The 21,655-nt window shown below is 31.2% G+C and overlaps 2 protein-coding genes and 1 pseudogene across 2 annotated transcripts; 2 read left to right on the top strand and 1 right to left on the bottom strand.

Moving 5' to 3' along the window:
- Window positions 1–23: 23 nt before the first annotated feature.
- Window positions 24–1,414, top strand: LOC115880132 (UDP-xylose and UDP-N-acetylglucosamine transporter-like; the record flags this gene model as incomplete). Its single annotated transcript, XM_030897260.1, is given in 6 exon segments — window positions 24–49; window positions 114–168; window positions 170–328; window positions 386–518; window positions 651–808; window positions 854–1,414. Coding segments are annotated over 6 exon segments (924 nt in total), but the record flags the coding sequence as incomplete, so codon positions are not given.
- Window positions 1,415–1,769: 355 nt separating this feature from the next.
- Window positions 1,770–2,483, top strand: LOC115880131 (annotated as a pseudogene).
- Window positions 2,484–9,276: 6,793 nt separating this feature from the next.
- LOC115880146 (protein dispatched-like) lies at window positions 9,277–21,347 on the bottom strand. The gene is given in 7 exon segments (XM_030897273.1): window positions 9,277–9,488; window positions 13,582–14,442; window positions 15,227–15,451; window positions 15,506–15,728; window positions 15,856–16,038; window positions 16,098–16,315; window positions 21,326–21,347. Coding segments are annotated over 7 exon segments (1,944 nt in total).
- Window positions 21,348–21,655: the final 308 nt, after the last annotated feature.

The following is a 21,655-nucleotide window of genomic DNA, read 5'->3' as shown; positions in this document are numbered from 1 at the left end:
TTAGTTGGATGTATGCTAAATAATGTCTTCCCCTCGAGTACATTATTAAGTGAGATTATTATTAAGATATTAACAATGTTTCAGTTATCACATATTTTGGTTTCCGGCTTTAGATTGGATGCTGGTGCGGGACACCTAATAACCTTTCTGCAGTTCCTTTTTATTGCTGTTCGTGGGTTTTTTTACCTCTAAATTTGGTGCAGTAAATCCAAAAGTACCCCTGAAAGATTATTTGACTCTTGTTTTATTTTTCTTCGTGACAAGTGTTGTAAATAATTGGGCTTTTAATTTTAATATACCAGTACCACTTCATATCATTTTCAGAGCAGTAAGATTAATTAAAGCTGTACTTAAATTATTCAATTAAGATTTGGTAAAATTATAGGGTTCTTTGATAACAAACATGATAATGGGTATATGGATTTTAAAGAAAAAGTACACATGGGATAAATATTTATCAGTGTTTATGATAACATTAGGGATAATTATTTGTACATTATATTCTTCGAAAGATGTGAGAAAGATACTATTATGAATTCAAATGATTACCTATATTAAAAAAAAATCTTAACAATATATACAAAACATTGCAGATATGTAATAACTGTGATAATAATAATAATAATCCTATATCAAATGATAAAACTATTAAAGCCCTATGGAAATTGATTCAAATCAATTCTTTTGGTGTGTCATTGGAATTTTACTTTTGACTGGTGCTTTGTTGTTATCAGCCAGGATGGGTATTTATCAAGAAAATTTGTATAAAATTCATGGAAAACACCCTGAGGAAGCTTTGTATTACACTGTAAGTTTGATATTACAACATATTTTATATTTTACTGTATTTCAGCATTTCTATTCACTCCCAGGATTTTTAATTTATTCAAGCAGTATTTGGGAGCATGCGGTCGAAATCACTAGCAGTGATCCATTTAATATTCCTTTTTTGAACTATGCAGTTTCAGTTATTTGGATCTATTTAATTTTAAATGTTTTGACTCAATATATTTGTATTAGCTCTGTTTATGTTTTGACAACAGAATGTGCCTCATTAACTGTGACTCTTGTTATAACCTTAAGAAAGTTTTTGTCTTTGATACTTTCAATTGTATACTTCCAAAATCCATTTACACTTGCTCACTGGGTAGGCACTGCTTTGGTATTTGCTGGTACTCTACTTTTTGCAGAGATACCAAAACGAATTCTGGATTCTCAAAAGAAAAAGAGCACTAAAGTGGATTAGCTCTCGTCATTGTATATTTTGATCAATAGATAATTATAAAATTATAATTTATTGTTGAAGTAATTATAGTTTTACAATTTTATTAGCCTCATTTTATTTATTTTTGCTAATATATAATTGTTGTATATGTTGATATATCTTTTAATAGTTATGGAATATAATTTTTAAACAACATATGTTTATATTGGTATTAATAGCAAATTGAGTTATGTACTGAACCTTCACCATTTCATGTTCACTATTAATATGTACTTAAATCCTTAAATTCCACATAATCTATTCTTTTAAATATTTAAACGAAATTATCATTTTTACATTAATAAGCTATTTTATCCTGCGCCATTTTAGAGATTATTATTATTAAACCATACAACACAATACAAACGCGAAGATGTTTAAATCTCCCAATAAATTCTACAGCGTTGCCAAGATCCGCTGTTTTTCTTCTATTGTTTTATAAAATTATTGATCCAGAGATTCTGGCACATACTTCGCACGTTTGGAATCAGTAATATATCGCTCAATGACTATCCAGAATCAATTTAGCGCAAGTGTCTGTCAAAACCCAATTATTTACATCCTACTACTAAATATTTTTTGATAGAAGAGTTTTATAAAATAGGAAATAATTTTACCATAAATTAGGAAGAAAATTTTAAGAAAAATCAACATTTTATTACAGAAATTAACAATATAAAGGTAATAGAAATAGATTATACTAAAGTAGACTGATAAATAGAAACACATACAGATAGAGAGGCAGTTACAAATAAGAAATCAGATGAGGGAAAGGCAGGTAGCTTTGGAAATAGCCAGACAGCGCGAGTTATTCTACTGGATGAGTGGCTCCTATTTTACAAGTGTTATAGGATCCGTATATAGGTAACGAAATTTACTAAAACTTGTTTTTGTTTACACTGAGCATCCATTAGTTTCAGGCTCAAGAAAAAGCTTTCTTTGCTTGCACCTTTAGTTCCCTTAACATTTTTATACGCGTATCAAGCTGACTTAGCATATGGAAATAAACAGCACAGAATTTTAAGTAAGTTGCTGTTATAAACTAAAGAGATATACAGATTGTAAGAATTTTACTTCAGTTGAAGCTGAGCATATAATGCAGTTTGAAGAGGATTTATTATCGTTGCCTTTAGGAGTGTCTACTGGGTCTTCCATAGATTTAAAAAGAATGCAGAACGACGAACAGAAAAAACTACGTTCTCATTTGTCACCTCTTTGATCTACGACCAAGAGATATTAATGTTAAAATGGTTTTACCATCTTTGAATTTTACGTGCAGGTGCAGAAGACAGATTAAGTTTATAATCAAATTAAGTATAAGAGAATCATTCTGCATGGATTATATACTATGTTAAAATAATTAATATCAGCTATAAAAATAAAGTACAATACGCTAAATCCCAAAATAATAATTTGAGGATACAAAATGCAGCAAATTTATCTAAGGAGTGCTGGAAAATTATAAATGAATCTAGATGTAAGAATGGTTTTACTAGGCATCCCTTAATATTAATTAATGATGATCATGGTAATTTAATTACTAATGATAATATTCATACATGTAACAGTTTTAACACTCATTTTTTGGAAGTCGTAAAAAATTGTCCTGATCCAAATTTTAAAGATATATTTTTTGAATTTGTAGGCCCATCTAGTTTGTTTATTAAGGACATAGACGTACAAGAAACAAGAGAAATCTTAATAAAAACGACAAAAAAATGTTCAGCAGGGATCGACGAAATTCATGGAAAAGCTCTCAGACATGTCACCGACATAATATGTTGGCCTCTTTCGTATTTGATAAATGAATCATTTAAATGTGGGGAATTTCCACAACTCATAAAAGAATCTAAATGTATACCACTTTATAAAGGCAAGGGTGATAATAGAGATAGAAACAATTATCGTTCGATTTGTATTCAGAGTCAAATATCAAAAGTTTTTGAAGAAGCATATTCTAGAAGACTTGTAAATTTTTTAAATAAATATAAGATATTAAATGAAAACCAACATGGCTTCAGGCAGAATAGATCGACACAAACTGCAATTTATGATTGTCTGGAATATATTTACAAATCACTGAATAATCGTGAACATACTGTTGGTTTGTTTTACGACCTAAGCCGAGCTTTCGATAGTATTGATCATAAGCTTTTGCTAGAGAAGTTATATTCTGTGGGAGTACGGGGTATACCATTGAACTGGGCTGCCTCATATTTATCAAATAGAACACAGACCGTTACAGTTAATGGCGCTAAATCTAGTAGAGCAAATATTAACAAGGGCGTTCCTCAAGGCTCTATATTGGGACCTTTGTTTTTTATTATATTTACAAATGATGTACATAAGTGTTTTAATGGTACAGGATATTCTCTTTTATATGCGGATGACACAAATACACTAGTAAGTGATATAGATTTATATAAAATGATTGATAAATGTAATAAGATTTCTAATAATTTTAATAAATATTGCACTAATAACGGCCTTATATTAAATTCTCAAAAGACAGCTCTTATACGATTTCTTCCAAAAAATGTTAGTGTGGACTACAGCCTATATGTAGCAGTTGAAGGACAGTCAATAAGAAATGATAACGTAGTGAAATTTCTGGGTCTTAATTTGGACCAAAAACTAACATGGTCTATTCACATAGATATTTTATGTACAAAACTTAGCAGTGTTTGCTTCTTAATTAGAACGCTACGTACAAATGTTAGTATGGATATACTGAGACTTGTTTACTTTGGCCTAGTACAGTCGATCCTACAGTATGGTCTGATATCCTGGGGATCCTCCTCTCACTTTCAAAAAACTTTCAACATGCAAAAAAAGGTTTTAAGGTATATGCTTAATGTATCACCTGACACAACTTGCAGACCACTATTTAGAATGCATAACATAATGTCACTTCCCAACATGTACATTTATCAATTAATTTTGAATATATATACTAACAGCAATAAGTTTCAATTAAACAGTGATTATCATTCTCATGAGACTAGATTTGCCAGTGATCTACATCTACCATACTCAAGGCTGACTGTGAGTCAGAATGCACCGTCATACTTAGGCATAAAATGTTTTAATAAGATTTCTAAAATTGTGCCCAATATGGATCAGGATAATTACAAAAACAAACTGCGGAGTTTCTTATCGAATAATGTATTCTATTCGGTAAAGGAATTTTTAGATTTTTAGTTAGGTGTAATTTAAGTACTTTTTCCCCTTTTTTTTCTACTTTTTCTCTGACTAGTCTTATGAGTTGCAGAAGTATATATTTATTATATCTGTTTGTATACTCCAACGATGAATAAAGATTTATTTATTTATTTATTTATTTATCACCTCATATCAGAAAGCATTACATATTAGCTTTCGAAGCTGGTGTGTACAGGGTGGGTCAAATTCGACGCTTTTAAATGGAAACACCCTTTTCTATAGGAGATAGACGAAAATTAATATCGGTGTCTGGAGCTCAATTTTTGTCAAAAACAAGATGGTGGAAACCCCATATCGATATCTGTTACCGTTTCAGAGTTACGGGGTGTTTTTTAAAAATATGCATTTTTAAAATCGCTGTAACTTTTTTGCTATGGAAATTTTTTTATTTTTATGAAAACATTTCCAAGGCACCTTTTTACGTAGAATTTAATGGTTTAAGTATATATTTTTTTAAATTAATAATTTAAGAATTATCAACAGAAAATTTGATTTTTTATACGGGACACCCTATATATTTTTAATTTATTGAAAAGAATTTAAAATTACCTTTCCAAAAATATAACACACTTGATATTTTGCTCGATTCCTCTTCGAGATATAGAGTATATAAAAATTCGCCTGCTTTAAATAATTGGGCTTTGAACGGCACCGGCTCTAATGGCAAAAAATTCTAGCTGTGAGCATCAATTAAAACGAAAATAATATTTGCTATGAGAGATGCAGAATTTTATAACAATTTAAAATATATTTAACCAACATCAACACATTTAAACTATATCCTATAGAAATAAATAGCAAACCAAGACATGAGATTTTGCTACAGGTGTTTGACATAACGACCATCTCTGTTATGGACAGGCAGGGCAATTTTTAAACATTTCTCGCGGAATTCATTAACTCAGTGAGGGTGAAAGATACCCTCTCATAACTGCTAAGTATTTCTAATTCTTGTCTAGATTATACGGAAGAATAAGGAACCTTTATTCTTCCGCAAATATATCCATAGGATTAGATCCATGGGCACTAAGTCAGGCGGCCTCGACGGCCAACGGCTGGAATCTTGGTTGGCTATTCAATTATTGTTGAAATTGGATGCAAAAATTTGCTGATAACTTCAGCGCTCAGAGGCGGTGCGTCGTCTTGCTGGAAAAATATGTTTTCGAGTTCCATTAAGGGCATATCATCAATAAGGGGTCCAAAGCCTACTAGTTAAAAGTGGCGAACTTTTAAAAATTCTGTATTTCGAAGGGAATTATAACAAAATATCAAGTGTGCTATATTTTTGGAAAGGTAATTTTAAATTATTTTCAGTTAATTAAAAATATAGAGGGTGTCCCAAATAAAAAATCAATTTTTCTGTTGATAACTCTTAAATTATTAATTTTAAAAAAAAATATACTTAAACCATTAAATTCTACGTAAAAAGGTGCTTTGGAAATGTTTTTATAGAAATACAAAATTTTTCATAGCAAAAAAGTTACAGCGATTTGTTAAAAATGCACATTTTTGAAAAACACCCCGTAACTCCGAAACGGTAACAGATATTGATGTCCGGTTTTCACCATCATGTTTTTGATGAAAATTGAGCACCAGACACCGATATTAGTTTTCGTCTATCTCCTATAGAAAAGGGTGTTTCCATTTAAAAGCGTCGAATTTGACCCACCCTGTACATAATTATTAGTAATAGCGTTGAAAGTTCTGTAATAGTATAAGTGATAATATTAAGTTTTTATTGGCATTTTTTAAAAACCAATTTCAGTAAATTGAATATGTATGTAAATTTACAACAATATGTCCTTGTCAATAATATTTAAAGTATTAAACTACATCCTATTTTGGAGAGTTTGGTTTTATTTATACACTCATTAATTAGGTAAAACTTGATTTTTGAAATGTTTATTTATTTTTGATAATTTAGTTATGGTATTATTTAACATTTAGTATGTATTTCTCAACATCTAATTACAACTAAGTATGACTAATTAAGACACAGTGTTTGAACTACTAATGATGTATTTTTGAAGCAAACATAAGTTAATAAATTCAAGTCAATGTAATGAACACTGTGCCTTCCATTTGGTGTTTAAATGTCTGAAACAAAAAAGAAGTATAAAGTGTGGCATATCGTTGTACTCTAGTAGTGTACGTTGTACTCTAGTACTAGTTCTTTCAAAATCTGCAATAAAAAATGCAGGTCCGTATTTAAAAAAATTAAGTCGGTCTCTGTATCTCATAAATTATCAGCTAATTTGAAAATCTAAAAATACTATCAGATAGCCATAATAAAGTGGCTATGAGAATTTGCAATTAATTTTTTGATTTTCCAAAAACTAACGACAGAAAAAAAATAAAATTGATTTTCATAAAAATCCATTTTTTCCAAAAAACTCAGCAATCTTTGCCCCAATTTAACCGTCTTTGTATCTATTACGGTTACCGAGATACAAATGCTCGTACCTCGAATTTGTAGCACCCTGTATACTATATAATGCAGTATACAATGTAGTTATAAAAATATAGAAATATATAAAAATAAAATTAAATTAATGAGTATCTTTTTGTGATTATTAAACAAAGTAAATTATATAGAGGTTTTTCGGTTTTTGGTTAATGCGGGCCCCAACCTAATTGCGTCAACTCGGAGGCTGACCTGAAGTTGAAATAAGTTACAGTAAAGTGTAAATGATATCACCACAATTGCCATTGGCTCTTACACATACAACATTTATTACTCTAATCTAACACACAATTCGTCTCTAAATTTAAGATGATGTATTTTTACTAGTCTACATCACAAAAAGTGACTTCAGAGTTACCTCACTTAGTTTTAGCACAGATAGTCAACCAGATATCAAGTAATTAAATCTAAGAACCATGTATTGTTGGTTAAGTGCAAATATCTGTCATGTTATCAAATAATCGTTTTACTCTGAATAATTTTAAATTTGTTTTTCTTATAAATACAGGAACCAGCAAATCATATGCTCAATCCACAAATAACGATATTATATACTTTATAATAATTTAAATAAATAGAAAAATAATACTGGTAATAATACCAAAAGCAGTTGAACTTTTAATACACTTTTACGGGCATTGGCATTTGGCAACGTGCCCACTAGGTTCCAATGTACTAAAAAATACCACTGGTTTTGCATAAAATCAAAATTTTATGCGTAAGCAAATTTTAAAAGAGTATTAAAAAAACGGTATAATTATTTTTTTAAATTCAGATGATATTATTACACTAAGTAGATTGCATTTCTTTTAATACCTCTAATATTGCTGATTTTTATGCGTTTAATAAACTCATGTGTAGTACTAAACAAAATCATTTAAAAATCCAACCCTGCTGGCCCTTGAATGTGCTAAATATGTGTTTTTTTTTAAACAATCTCAATATATAACTTTCACTAAATTTCTTAATATTACAACATTGTTCTAAAAACTGAAATATTGTTTAGTTTACTTTGTTATAGACTTTATTTCAGTCGTTAACGCGTCATAGAAATTTTACATCTTATATAATCATTATCTTACATGTGCAAATGATAACCTATTTTTTTTTTAAAGTTAGGCCTCATGTATTGTTATGTTTTGTGTAAATATTAAAAACAAACGATATATTTCAATTAGGAAAGAATAATATTATCTTAGAAAATAAAAAATATCACAGAAGTGGTTTTTAAGTTAATATATTATTAAGTATTTAAGTACCTTAAATTTAATTACATCAAAAATATTCGCCTGGAAGGCTGAAATTTCACGGCGAATATGTTCAACTAAAATAGGATTTTAGCTTTTCTTGATTACGCTATATTCGTGTAATTTTATCAGACAATATATCATATACCCGATAAAATACAAAATACTATCTCAAATGCCTTTTGCATTAGAAATTTCATCATTTACTATCAGTGGCGGACTCACGACTAGCTTTAAAAATGTCTGTATAATGAAAAGATATATGATTTTGAATAAGAGATGCAGTGTCCCTTATTTTCCTTTTTACACGAAACAGCCAAATTATTATAATCAATCAATTAATTCGAATCATAATAGAAAAAATATAACATTTTAGGTAACAGTTACTTCTAAAAATATAATTTAATTAAAAATTAACTTTAATATACATTTCGTTGTTCATATTTTTTGCAAATATCGTTGCAAGTTTTGAAAAGGAAAAAATGAATTTGACAGTGCAAAAAAAGCAAATAGAGTTCAGATCAACTTTAGGTGTGACATAAAATTGTAAATATTAATAGAATTTGTTTAGATAGTAAAATTAGGATTAAAAAATGTAGGCCCTTAGACAAAATTCTGAACCTTTTTCTGAAAACCCTAAATCCGCCACCGGTATCGATATTCTTCAATCTACTATGTTAAACTACCTAATAATTAACATGTTACACATTACTATCTGGGTTTTTATTATTATTTGTTTGATGTACGTTGTATTATAAGCCCCTGATTTAATTATCAATTTTCGATTGATTCAATCACTGAGAGAGATATTTTTATAAATAATAATTAAGAAAAAATTAATTATCATCAGACATAATGATTGTAATATTACTCGATGGAGATTGATCTGTAAGACCCTGATGGAGTGTATACTTAACTTGGGGCTCCCTAAATGATTTCTTCTTCACAGGCTTTGGTGTATTTCGCTTCAAAAAAGACACACTGTCGAGATCTTGGTTGCTAGAGGTGCTTGTCATTACTTCAATATTATTACGTCTAGTTTGTTTTGTTCTGCTATTTCCAAAAAAGCTATGTATAATTTATTTGTAAGTATATTGACAGGTGTTCTTAATTGGACCCACTGTAGCAAATAGAGCACCCAAGAAAAAAGTGGCGTAGATCCAGCTGACGACCATTACGAGGATCATAAACAAACCGATTTGGTAATACGGCAATATCAGGGAAAACATCATAAAAAATCCGGCAGCAGCTGTTGTCAACGCAGCCATAAAACAAGGTCCCATGAGATGAGATAATAATAATAATAATAAATAATAAAAATATTTATTTCAAAAATGATCTAAATATGTACAATAAAATTACAAATATATAGACATATTGAAATATTGTCAGCGGTGAAGAGACTTTTATATTAAGAATTCATTGATTGAATAGGGTTCCAATTTAATTAAGAGTTTTTTCAACGATTTCTTATAGGTTTCTTGACTTTCGATTGCTTTTATGTCTTCAGGGAGGCTATTGTAAAACTTTACACACATGTATACTGGATTTTTTTCAGTCAGGGTAAGACGATGTGAGGGGAACTTGGCATCACTGGACCTTGTTTGGTATTCATGAGATTTTTCCATTTCAAATAGGGACTTATGTTTGAAGATGAATATTAAACACTCATATATATAAAGAGCTGGAAGCGTCATAATTTCGAAGGATTTAAAGTGTCCTCGACAGCTTTTTTTGTACTGAAGTTTCTTTATAAGTCTTATAATTCTTTTCTGAATCACAAAAATTTTTGCATTGATCCCCATTTTGAATTTGATCCCCAGAGAATAATTCCATATCTCAGCAGTGCCTCAAAATTTCCACAGTATAGTGTTTTCATTGAGTCTGGGTTCACATAACTTGACACAATTCTCAGACCGTAGGAAATTGTGCCAAGTCTCAAGCACAGCTTATAAATATGTTGGGTCCACTTTAAGTGCTCGTCTATGTAAATACCCAGAAATTTGCATTCACCACCAAGGCTGACATCCATTTCTCCAATTTTCAAATTGCTCGCTAATTCAATTTTCTTCTGTTGTGTTCGAAAAATTAGAGTATTAGTTTTTTCTTTATTTAGCATTAGTCTATTTGTCTCAAACCATTCCTCTACTCTCATGAAAGCCTTGCTGCCATTCTCCTTCAGAATATCTTGTGTTGTTCCGTGAGTAAGTATATTAGTGTCATCTGCATAGCATGTAAGGCTAAAATTTGCATTTCTTGTTGTTTGACTAATATCGTTTAAGTAGATGATAAAAAGTAGTGGCCCAATGATACTGCCTTGAGGTATACCAATATTCAATTTTTGTATACTGGACTTACTAATCTTTTCGTCTTTTCTCACAATAACTTGTTGTTCTCTATTTGTCAAGTATGATGTAATCCATTTGAGTGCTGGACCTCTTATTCCATATTTTTCGAGTTTTATTAGTAGTAAATGGTGGTCTAAAGAGTCATATGCTTTTGATAAATCAAGAAATATACCCACTGCCAGATCTTTATTTTCCAGATGTTGTATTATTGATGTAGTGAAATCGAACAATGCAGTAATGGTACCTTTCTCCTTCAAATACCCATGTTGTATATTCTGAAACAGTTTACAACTATTCATGAAAGTTAATATTCTGTTTGCAACTATTGTTTCAAATACTTTTGAAAAGCTTGGCAGTAAGCTAATTGGTCTATAATTATTCAAATCAGAGTGATCTCCTTTTTTGTAGATTGGTTTAATAAATGCCAACTTCAGCCTGTCTGGGAAGATCCCATATTTTAGCGAATTGTTAATGATATAGCACAAGATATCATCAACATATTTCAAACAGAATTTTACTATAGATGTTGGAACCTCGTCCACACCGCTGCTATGTTTATTTTTTAGACTTTGACCAATTTTTTGAATTTCCTCTATATTCACAGATTTCAGTCGCATTGACTCATTGTTCTCACTTATGTTACAGATGAATGGTACTTTCCTAATACTGGACAATATATTTGGCACAACACTGATTAAGTGATTGTTGAATTCATTTGCTAGAACTAGTGGGTCTTGATCTATAAAACAATCATCCTTTGGGGAATTTTTACCAGTTGTTTCCTTGCAGATTGACCATAAACACTTCATTTTGTTATCAGATGATTTCACTCTTGCGTCATACTTGTTAGCTTTTTCCTTAACTAATAATCTGTCATATTCTTTCTTTGTGGCTCTGTAAATATCTTTATATTGATCGTTATATCTTGATAGCATTAGTAGTGTGTCTAATCTCTCTTTGCATTCTGTTATTTCCTACTTTTGTATATTGATGTTTTCTTTCTTGTTTTATACACAGGTTTAAGTGGAAAGTGTTGATCAAAAATGCGGTGAAAGGTATTGCCAAAAATTTTCCATTGTTCATTGACATCAGATGTTGGTATCTGATATATTTCCTCCCAAGTTTCTTCCTTTAATGTGTCCGCAAATTGTTTTTTATTTTCCTCTCTGAAAGTTCTTTTGAAGTTTTGATAACCTATTTCTTTTTTAATATGGATTGTAACTTGTTGAGCAGTGTGGTCTGATATATGGTTGATTAGCACACAAGCTTCATAATTTCCTTATTTGTAAAGATGTTGTCAATACAACTACCTCCAGTGTTTGTAATTATAGTATTTTCAAAAATTGTTCTTTTTAAATTGAAAGAACACATTATGGACAGAACGTCTAGTGCATTGCTGCTTTCTTCATTGAAATTTATGTTAAAATCACCTGCTAGAAATATGGTTTTATTTTCAGTTGTTATGTTTAACAGTAATTGTTCTATTTTTTCCAGAAACACATCCATACTTCCACTTGGAGGCCTATAAATTGAGGCAATTATAAATTTTTCATCTCCAATTTTACAGTCCATTACTGCACATTCAAATATACCTTGATCTGATAGTTTTTGAAGAGATTTTCTTTCAAAGCTTGTAATATCCTTTCTCACATATACGGCAGCACCACCGTGTTGACCATTTCCTCTGCAGAAAGATGCAACCAAATTAAAATTGCATATGTCCAATTGCTGAAGTTGATCCAAACTTTCCCAGTGTTCTGTTATGCACCGAAATACACAATCACTGTTCTCTGCTAATACATTCTCAATTTTGTCTATACTGTTTCCTAATGATTGTACATTTTGATGTATGATACTAAATTTTTGGTTTTGGTGAATTACTGAGAATCTGTTATTACATGTAGTATCTATCCCTGTTTCTAGTAGAGGTGTATTCTTCTTTATAAAAAAGAATTTTGATTATAGTTCTTCTGGCGTCGGAAGTCATATCTCTTAATACCTACATTTTTAGGCCAAAAACTAGGGTCATACATTAAGGTTTTCTTTTCATAGGGGGCGGTGACCACAAAACATTTGTTTTGGGTTTCTGTTGTTGGTAATTCTTTAACATCAATATTTAATTCATTAAAGCCTGGTTTTGCTCTTATATAGTTATAAATCTTTTCAATAGTGACAGCCCTCTGTATACGATATAGGTATAGCCAAACTTTTCTAGCGACTCCTTCAAAGCCATTGGAATCGTCTTCATTCGTGCCTAGTTGTTTAGTGATACTTCTGGTGTTGTTGTTCCTTGGTTGAATTTTCCTATTTTTCCTTTTATGCTGCATTTCCCACTTTCCATCATGATCCTCATTAGCCAGATTAACTATATTGTCCATTTTAACATTAGCTATGACCTTCTTTACGTCTTGAGTAGATATTTGTTTACTATCGTTGACGTTTGGATTTTTGGTTATGTTAACATCTACATCTCCGTTCTCTTCTTGGTTGGCTGTTTGTAGTTCAGCAGTAACGGCCTGCTCACGGTGATGTTCTGCCATTACTTTTAGCGATGAAGATATAGGTGCTTCTTGCTCCATAAATCGAATGATATTTTTTGCACTTGTTGATGGGTTATTTACCTTTTTTGCTCTCGGTTGATTCTCTTTATCGTGAGAAAATTTTGTTAATGTGACCTCTAAATTGCTTATCTTTTCTCTTAGTAATATATTATTTTCTTCCAGATATTTATTTTTACCTTCTAGCTCTTCTATTATTTTGAACAATAACGCTTCTCTTGATGCCCATTCGAATTCACTTTTATTAGATTGACCCGTCTCTGCTAGAGATTCATGAATACAGGTTGGGTTTTTTTGTTGATTCGCCTGTTTCAAACAGCTGGGGTGGAAAATCCCAGAGCACTTCACACAAACTAATTTAGTTGTTGCTACAATTTTTTTGCAGTGAATACATACGTATTCCTTATTTTTAATTGGGAGCTCGTGCGAGCGACTTGCACTAGCCGCCATCTTACCAACTATCCTATAGATATCATAGATAATGCATAGACAGTGGCTTCCTCTCTGTTCTTTGCTTTATTTGGTGGACACAATTTGTAGTTTACTGAGTAATGCAAGCTGAAATCCGCCGCTAAACATATGGCGGTAGACACGGTGACGGATTCAAGGATATTCAGTGTCCATCCACATAAAACCAGGCCTGCTATTGTTATAATTATACTAAAAGTGATAGTAATTATAGCGAGGATGCTAATAAGGGGATTCAGTGTAGATATAAATAAAACTGCAGCTGCCAGTACCATGGATACAAATATAGAAATCTTTGTACTTCTGCCTAGTTCATTTTGTTTTTGTAGATCATAGAAATGCAAGTCACTGACAAAAAATCCATTTTTCGTGGAGGCTGGTGCAGTACTCAACTCTTCTTTTGTCCACGAATCTACGGTGTTATAAAATTGTTTAACTTCCTCATACGACAGAGAAAAACTAATGTTGCTGTCAAATTCGACAACAACAGCTTTTATTGTTGGTACATTCTCCTTGGAAAACATAACACCGGATGTTTTTGAATATATTATATCTGGAGGTCCACCGTATACCTCAGCCATCTCATCCATTATGCACGTATTAAATACCGTTCCGTTAAAAGGGAACTCGGAAACGTCACAACATGGAGAACGATCTCTCTGCGTAAAGTCATCTATACATTTCCTGGTCATACTCTTCGCAAAAGTCTCGATGAAACAACTAGTTAAAGAAATACCTATTACAGGCTGATAGAATTACTGTTGTCTAAAGTTCAAACAAAAATTTCTCAGCCATTCCTGGGACCCAGCCATATCAAAATTCAAATCATATTCTACTACACCTAAATCTGATGGATTATCAACTGATTTCACTTCAAATACAAATCTTAAATCTTAATTGTAGTTTGTAATCATTTACCCATTCACCCTAAAATCATATAATTGGATATTGATTTCATAAATATATACAGGATGAGTCAATAAAATAAAATAGATTTAAGTCTACTATTATAGTGTCGTAGCAAACAAAAAATCTACTTTAGTTAATTATTGCCCGGTATTTTTTTTAATTTTTATAACAAATATAAATTTAGTAAATATTCGTTTCATTTTAGAATATAAGTTTACTCACCTTGTCGCGTTTAAACCAGAACTTATCTTTATACATAAAGTCATATTTTTCAAAAAGGTGATCTGAAGAAAACAGTTGGAAATCTCTTGAGTTTGGAAGTCTGAGCCTGGGATAAACAAACACGACCACTGTTGGAAAGCCAACGCTAATATTGTGAAAAGTAACGTCCAGAAGTATTTTAAATTAATTATAGTTTTTGTTAGAAATTGTTTTTCCCTTTCCATGCAGCACCTTGACATAAGTAAATGCTTTAAAATGTATGTTATGTATTTTTTACAAACTTACTTAAACATTTACAAAAAGTTGGTGATAGATTCCATATGGATTTGAAACAGCACATTAATTGACCTAAAGCAGCCACCAAGTAACACCGGCAAACATGTCTTGAGACACAAAATTGTTCCCATATTACTATTCCTGCTGGAGATAGAGAGAGAGAAACCAAGTTATCATAAGAAAGAAATTTACAATTATGGCAGTTCCAGCAAATATACTAGAAGAAATGTATTAGTTTATGAACATACATTCCTTATTTAGTAGCAAGTACCTAAAACAATTAATTGCTGTTACACAACTGACATAAGATCCCGAAAAAGCTACGGCAGTTGTCAACATTGATACAAACATTGACGTAAAGGCATGATAACAAGTTTTGGACATAATTACAGAAATATTATTTTCATTAGCCTAATCTTTTTTGTTGACTTGCCAAATTTTACAAAATATAAAAGTATCATCTGCTCCAATACCTGAAAATTTTCAAATAAACTCACATTGAAATATCAATAGAGATTTAGACATACCAATGCATATAACTAGTGTCAACATATTCATAAATGGAAAGAAAGAAATTTCATATACAACATCGTATAAAAAATAAGTGATAGCCATTGTGAATACAATAGCAATTATTGTCATGATCGTTAAGAAGAATGAGGCTGTATATATCCATATACAGATGAATATGAACACAATTCCCATACCCATAAGCCAAGTATCTCTTAACAAATACTCATCAAATATAAACTAGCTGAACTCGCAGCAATAGAAACAAATATTATAGTTTCTTTTAAAATATGCCCTTCATTTTTGTTATCTTTCAAGAAAAAATCAAATGACGTTATATTTAGTAAAATATTTAATTTTAACTCACTTCTGGAGGATGGAATGAAACGCTAGTTAAAAAATTTAATATGTTATACACAGCATCAAATTTTAAGCACTCCAAAGGAACTTCACAATCCCTTTTTCGAAAACATCTCATGTAAAGTTCATTACTGTGAAAATACTGTGCACATCTTTCTAGAATGCCTTTGGTTTTATTAACGTGACTTTCCTAAAAAATTGGGAAAATTCTCTTTGTATATGATTAAATCCAGAAAAGTATAAATATACCTGAATATTCAAACAATTTTTTCTGTTATGCAAAGCTGCTATATAGTTAGGTAAAATCCAGGGTCTGCAACAGATTCCTGAATTTGAAATACACAAGCTAGGAACATTTTTTAAATAGATTAGACTATTTTCAAGAGTGCACAGTGATTTTATACGCTTCCATGTAAATAGATCCTGATTGTTCACAGTACTTACAACAATATGTACATATTTTTCATCTATAATAAATTATTAATTTCTTTACATTAAGTGTTAAAAAGTTAAAAACAAATACCATGGGGGCCACAAAAGTGTTTCTCATAAACTCTATGTTTATTGTTTTTGTTGGTAAAGTTTTGTAGGTAATCTAGCCCAAACTTAGTAGTTTCTGTTGCATTTTTTTAATACGTGATTACCTAAGGAAACATTAAAAATAATTAATAATTTATGTTGCTATGTATTTTAACTTACTTTTCCATAAACAGTTTCATTTCTTGATTCATATTCAACATAATTGTTCTGGCCAAATAATCTATCTCTATTGTTTTTATTTTTTCTTCTCCCTTCTGTAGAAACGAGGTTCGTTTAAAAAAGAATTATTCATGTTCATATGCATTAAGTATTCCTTAGGGTTTTTAGTTAAATATCCCGAAGGCCTACATTCTTCCTCTAAATTTTGCCATGTTGTTAACCGATTTGATATTAATGTACCTCTAGTTTACCTTTAGAAACCCTATAGATTATAATTATGCAGAATGAGTGTTTTTTATATTAAAATAAAAATACAAACCATTTGGGGGTCCTAAAACTTTGGTAGGGCTATTTTTTTTACTGTAAAGGGTTGTGTTAAACAAGTACAAGAAAATACTGAAATTGCAAGCAACACAATATATGTATGTTTGATTAGAAAATTTGTGTACCATGTTTGATAATTCAATTTGTTTTACTGTTATTATTAGGGCTCTGTCTTGTTTTCATTTTGTTCTCCTCACTAAAAAATAATCAAACATAATTTGTGATTAATCATGTGAAAATTAACTTATAATGATAATTCTAACACAAAAGGTCACATGTACTTACAAAATATAACACATTGTAACGTTTTTAGTTCGTTACATGTCTTTTTTATATATAATATATGATGTCTGGCCTATCATCACCGGATTCCCTCTCGTTCAGGCCGGATAGTTTATTTGACGCGTAATTTTTACGTTCCCTAGTCGCCAACCCTGTTATCGTTCGACACAACCCTGTTATCGCTATGAGGAGGCGCTGTCAACATCGCTTCTGTCAACTCTCTCCGTGCTTAACCTTTGTTTTGACGCTCTGTTGTATCCCAGCTTTTAGAAATGGTGATTATTTAAAATCTTGCTGTATAATTTGAATCAGCTGCTATTTCGACGCTACAGGTAAAGATGAGTTATTACCTTTTATAGATTCGATATTATTATTGAACATTTTAAGGGTAGAGTTACGGATGTCCCAACTTGTATTTGTATTTTGCTGGCACGTTGGCGTCCCTTTTCTTTTGTCCTCCAGAATGTTACATGGAAGAAAGGACAGGTTGTTTATTATTTATTGAGCCCTCGGAAGTATTTCGAGGTAGGTTTATTTTGTTTATTAGACCTTGTTTGGTTTTAAACAAGAGTTTCATATTTTTAGGGTCCAAGGTACGGACTGTGTCCAAGATACGGGTAGTGTCTTGTGTACGGACATTATCTTATGTACGGATGTCCTGTGGACGAATGTCTCCAGTAAGAATGATTTTTTCTTACATATAAGTGCCACAGCGTGGATGTAGCTTGAGTCCCATGCTGCTTCGTTCCCAGATATAAGCTAGTTAGTTATGGCTGTATAAATTCATGGTGTCCTCATTCTGGCCCCTTTGGTTGTGTTGGATGGCTGAGTACAGAGATGCGAGACCACCTCACGCTGTTACTGTTTAAAGCAGGATTGCATAAAGAACGGCTAAGTGTAGATTTAAGTTATAGTTTTGCATTTAACATTTAAAACATTTACAGTCTTAAATAATACCGTATAGACTATGTTGAGTGGTTTGTTAAGAACATTCATGTCGATTTAGTAGTTAAAATATAATTTAGATCTTAGGTTTCATTGCATTATGTCTTGTAATAGTATTACTTTTTTATAGATATTATTATTGCACTCTAATATCATATAAAATATATCAAATTAATTAAAGTAATGAAATTACAATTATTGTATTATATATTAGCAATTATTATATATTAGCAAATTAATTAAGAAATGCTACATTTCATACATTCTCTTAAACTTTACATGTCTTGTATTTTATCATAGTCGTTTTCATAGATATTTAGTACAACTCTTACCACCACTTTCTTTGACATATAACCACTATATATATTTACTAGAACTCTACAATGTCATGTACCAGCAAAGAACATCATGAGTAAATATAGTCATTAGTTTTAGGTAACATACAACTGTGTTTTCTTTCTCTGTACATGCCTGGCGCCCAATATCTATTTTTTTGTTTATTGTTCTTAATTAGTTTTCTTTCCAGTGAAATACCTTCTCCACGACTGCTCTCCGATGAAAAGCTGCCGTTCGCAGTGGTAGTTGTTTAAAAAACGCTACACATTATTTGGCACCCATAAGCGTGGGGCTTTGAGAAATTTTTACTCGTAACATTTCACTGGAGTCTGACAATTTTCCTAAGTAATTTTCTGACATTAATTTTTGTAGTTTAATTTTTTTTGGCATGATACAGAGGAGGAAACAGTTGTTGTTTTCTTGGTACGATTTAAGACTGAAATTTTTATTCTCTTTCTTATTTTTGATATTTCTATTTATTATTATTTGGGTCTATGGAATTTGGACAATTTCATATAACGGAGATGTGTCAGCTGTGTGTTTTGATATTTTTGATATTTTGATATATTTTTGAACCTGGTATACAGGGCGGTCAAGATTTAATGCTTGGACCTGAAATTTCTTTGGGGTTAAAATTTTTTTTAATAGTTGTTTAAAATTTTTTCTTGGTAGATAAATTTGAAAGTTTATCTATTGTTGGGACTTCCTTATACAGGGTGGTCAATACTTTTTTGTGACTTTGAAATTTTTTAAATTTCAAGGTGTTCGACATTTGATAAAGTTTGAAACTTTATATTTACAGACATTTTGGTTTGTATTTTTCTCTATACAGGGTGGACAAGCATTAAATTTTCGACTTTGATATTTTTATATCTCTAGGTATTTGAAATTTGATATAAATTTTAAATGTTATTCTTAGCTGAGATTACTATTTTATAATTTTACTATACTGTGTGGTCACAACTTGATCATTTTGATTTTGTTTGTGTTGATTAATTGATTGCAATTAATTTTACAAGTTTTTGTGATTATCGATAATTGTTAGGGCGAGCTGCTAAACTTACATTTAGTGTTATTTTTATGTACGTTAGGGTAAATCTCATCTCGTTTATTGTTTAGTTTACCTTCAGGTTTCTACGCCAATGTTTTTTATACCAATTTTTTATTTATTTAGTATCGCATTCACTATGTTTCATAATCTGAACCTTCAGTGTTGTCAGTTACTATCGACAGTTGTTAGACTGTCCTGTTTGGTACTTTAGGTACATTTTAAGTTTTTGGTTGTTATGACAGTTATACTAGGACTGTTATGTTGATACAGGAAGTGTATCCTTTGAGTTTTTTTGAGTGTATGACGAGGGATTATATTTGATACGTGAGGTATTGTTTTGTTTTCTTTTGACAGCTGTCTATGTACGTGTCAAAGGAATGTTTGGTACTTGTTCTGTTATGATTGTTGCCGAAAACCTTCATATTCAGACATTTACCGTTTAGTTATTTAATGTCAGGAGGACATTAAATTTTTTGCAGTGTTGCCGACGACATATGCGGTGAGCATTTGTCGTATTTATGGTTTACAGTTACACACTAGGATGCTACTGTGAACATTTTGGTTGTTAATGATTTTTTTTGGAGACGTCCAAGATCATTAACGTGTTGTCATCATTTGATATGATGAGTTTTTGAGTTATTTGAGCGATTTAGTGCTTGTGACTCAAGTTTATGGATGATTGACGTTTGACATCTCTGTTTTCGGATTCTGTTGCCTGGTTTTAATAGTTTTTACTAGATCTGATAGCCAATGCAATGTTTCCGAAGAACTATATCTGTGTCAAAACGAGTCAATAGTTTGAGTTTAGTTGGAGTTCTAGTTTTCTCTGTTTATTTGAAGAGATATTTTTTGATGACACTTGTGTCAGGTTTAGATCTTTTTGTATTGTGAGATATTTTTGTCTTGGTGACATCTATATCATTTTTAGTTTTTTTTAGTGAATTTTGGCAGTGTCTGTATGGAATATGCAGATGCATTGAGTTTTTTAGCGGCCTGCATAGCGAGATGATGATTGCTCTGTTTTATTAGTTTTTCTGGTTTTTTAGTCCAGGTGTATTGTTTCGCGAGCAATTACACCACTTTTTTGGTTTAGAATAACTGTCAGTGAAATAGTTGTTAGTTTGTTTTTTGCCTGATGAGTTGTCATAGAGAAAATTTCATCATTTTAGTCCCTTATGTATTTTTGTAGTTTAGTTTAGCTCGTTAGTTTTATTTGGCCCTACAGTTTACTTGCGTTTAGCAATTGTGTGTGTTTTTTTTGAGTCTGGCTTTGAGCAGTGTCGTGTTTGACATTTTTGTGATTTTTGACTTTACAGTTTTCTGTAAGTCTTTGAGTTTGTTTGATTGTCATTTTTAGATGTATTTTTTTTAGTTTCGATCTATGGCTATGACCTAGCCTATGGTCGTGGTTTGGGCCGTGTGGCCCGTATCCGCTCTATATGGTGGGCGAGTTGAGTGTGCTACTGGTTAGTTGCATGCTCAACAGTAAAGAATAACCATGTACGGGTTCCTTGTGACGGTAAGAGTCCGTCAAATGCCACCGTAGTATGTGATAACTCTCAGAACATCGAGAGTGTCGGAAATTCTTTCCGTACACCTTATCCACATACTACGGATATAATATTATGTATGTGATGTTACGTATATGGTGCTACGTATATGGTATTGCGTGTGTGGTGTTATATGGGTGATGTTGCGTATGTGGTACTACGTGAATAGTATTACGTATGTGGTATTACGTGTATAGTATTACTTTATCGTAATACCTATTTAATAGGTTTTACCTTGGTAAGTAAAACTTATATTTATTCATTTTATTAAATTGATTTGATTGACATACCTGGTTGGGGTTCCGTCGCCATTTGCTTGACAGGGCGTTGACCTTCCGTCAACTACCCTAGGCGATGCGTATTTTGTTTTTTCTTTCTTTCTGAGCTAAGGCTCAGAAAGTTTTTAGTAGACATTATAACGAAATTCCAATTTAGGCAAATACAAATTTACTGAAAATTTAAAAACTGATAAGATGTTTCTGGGCAGTGGTGAGGAATAAGAATTCAGCCCTTTAAACATATTTGCTGTCACTTTACTGTCATATTAAGGAAAATATTATTTTTTCTATCTCTTTCTAAAATTTAAAATGGAAATCAAATGATCTAATGATATATCAATA

The sequence above is a fragment of the Sitophilus oryzae genome, unplaced genomic scaffold (genome assembly GCF_002938485.1).
Source record: "Sitophilus oryzae breed Bouriz unplaced genomic scaffold, Soryzae_2.0 scaffold_1616_pilon_pilon, whole genome shotgun sequence".
Taxonomy (NCBI): domain Eukaryota; kingdom Metazoa; phylum Arthropoda; class Insecta; order Coleoptera; family Curculionidae; genus Sitophilus; species Sitophilus oryzae.
This window is presented reverse-complemented; position numbering and strand designations above follow the sequence as displayed.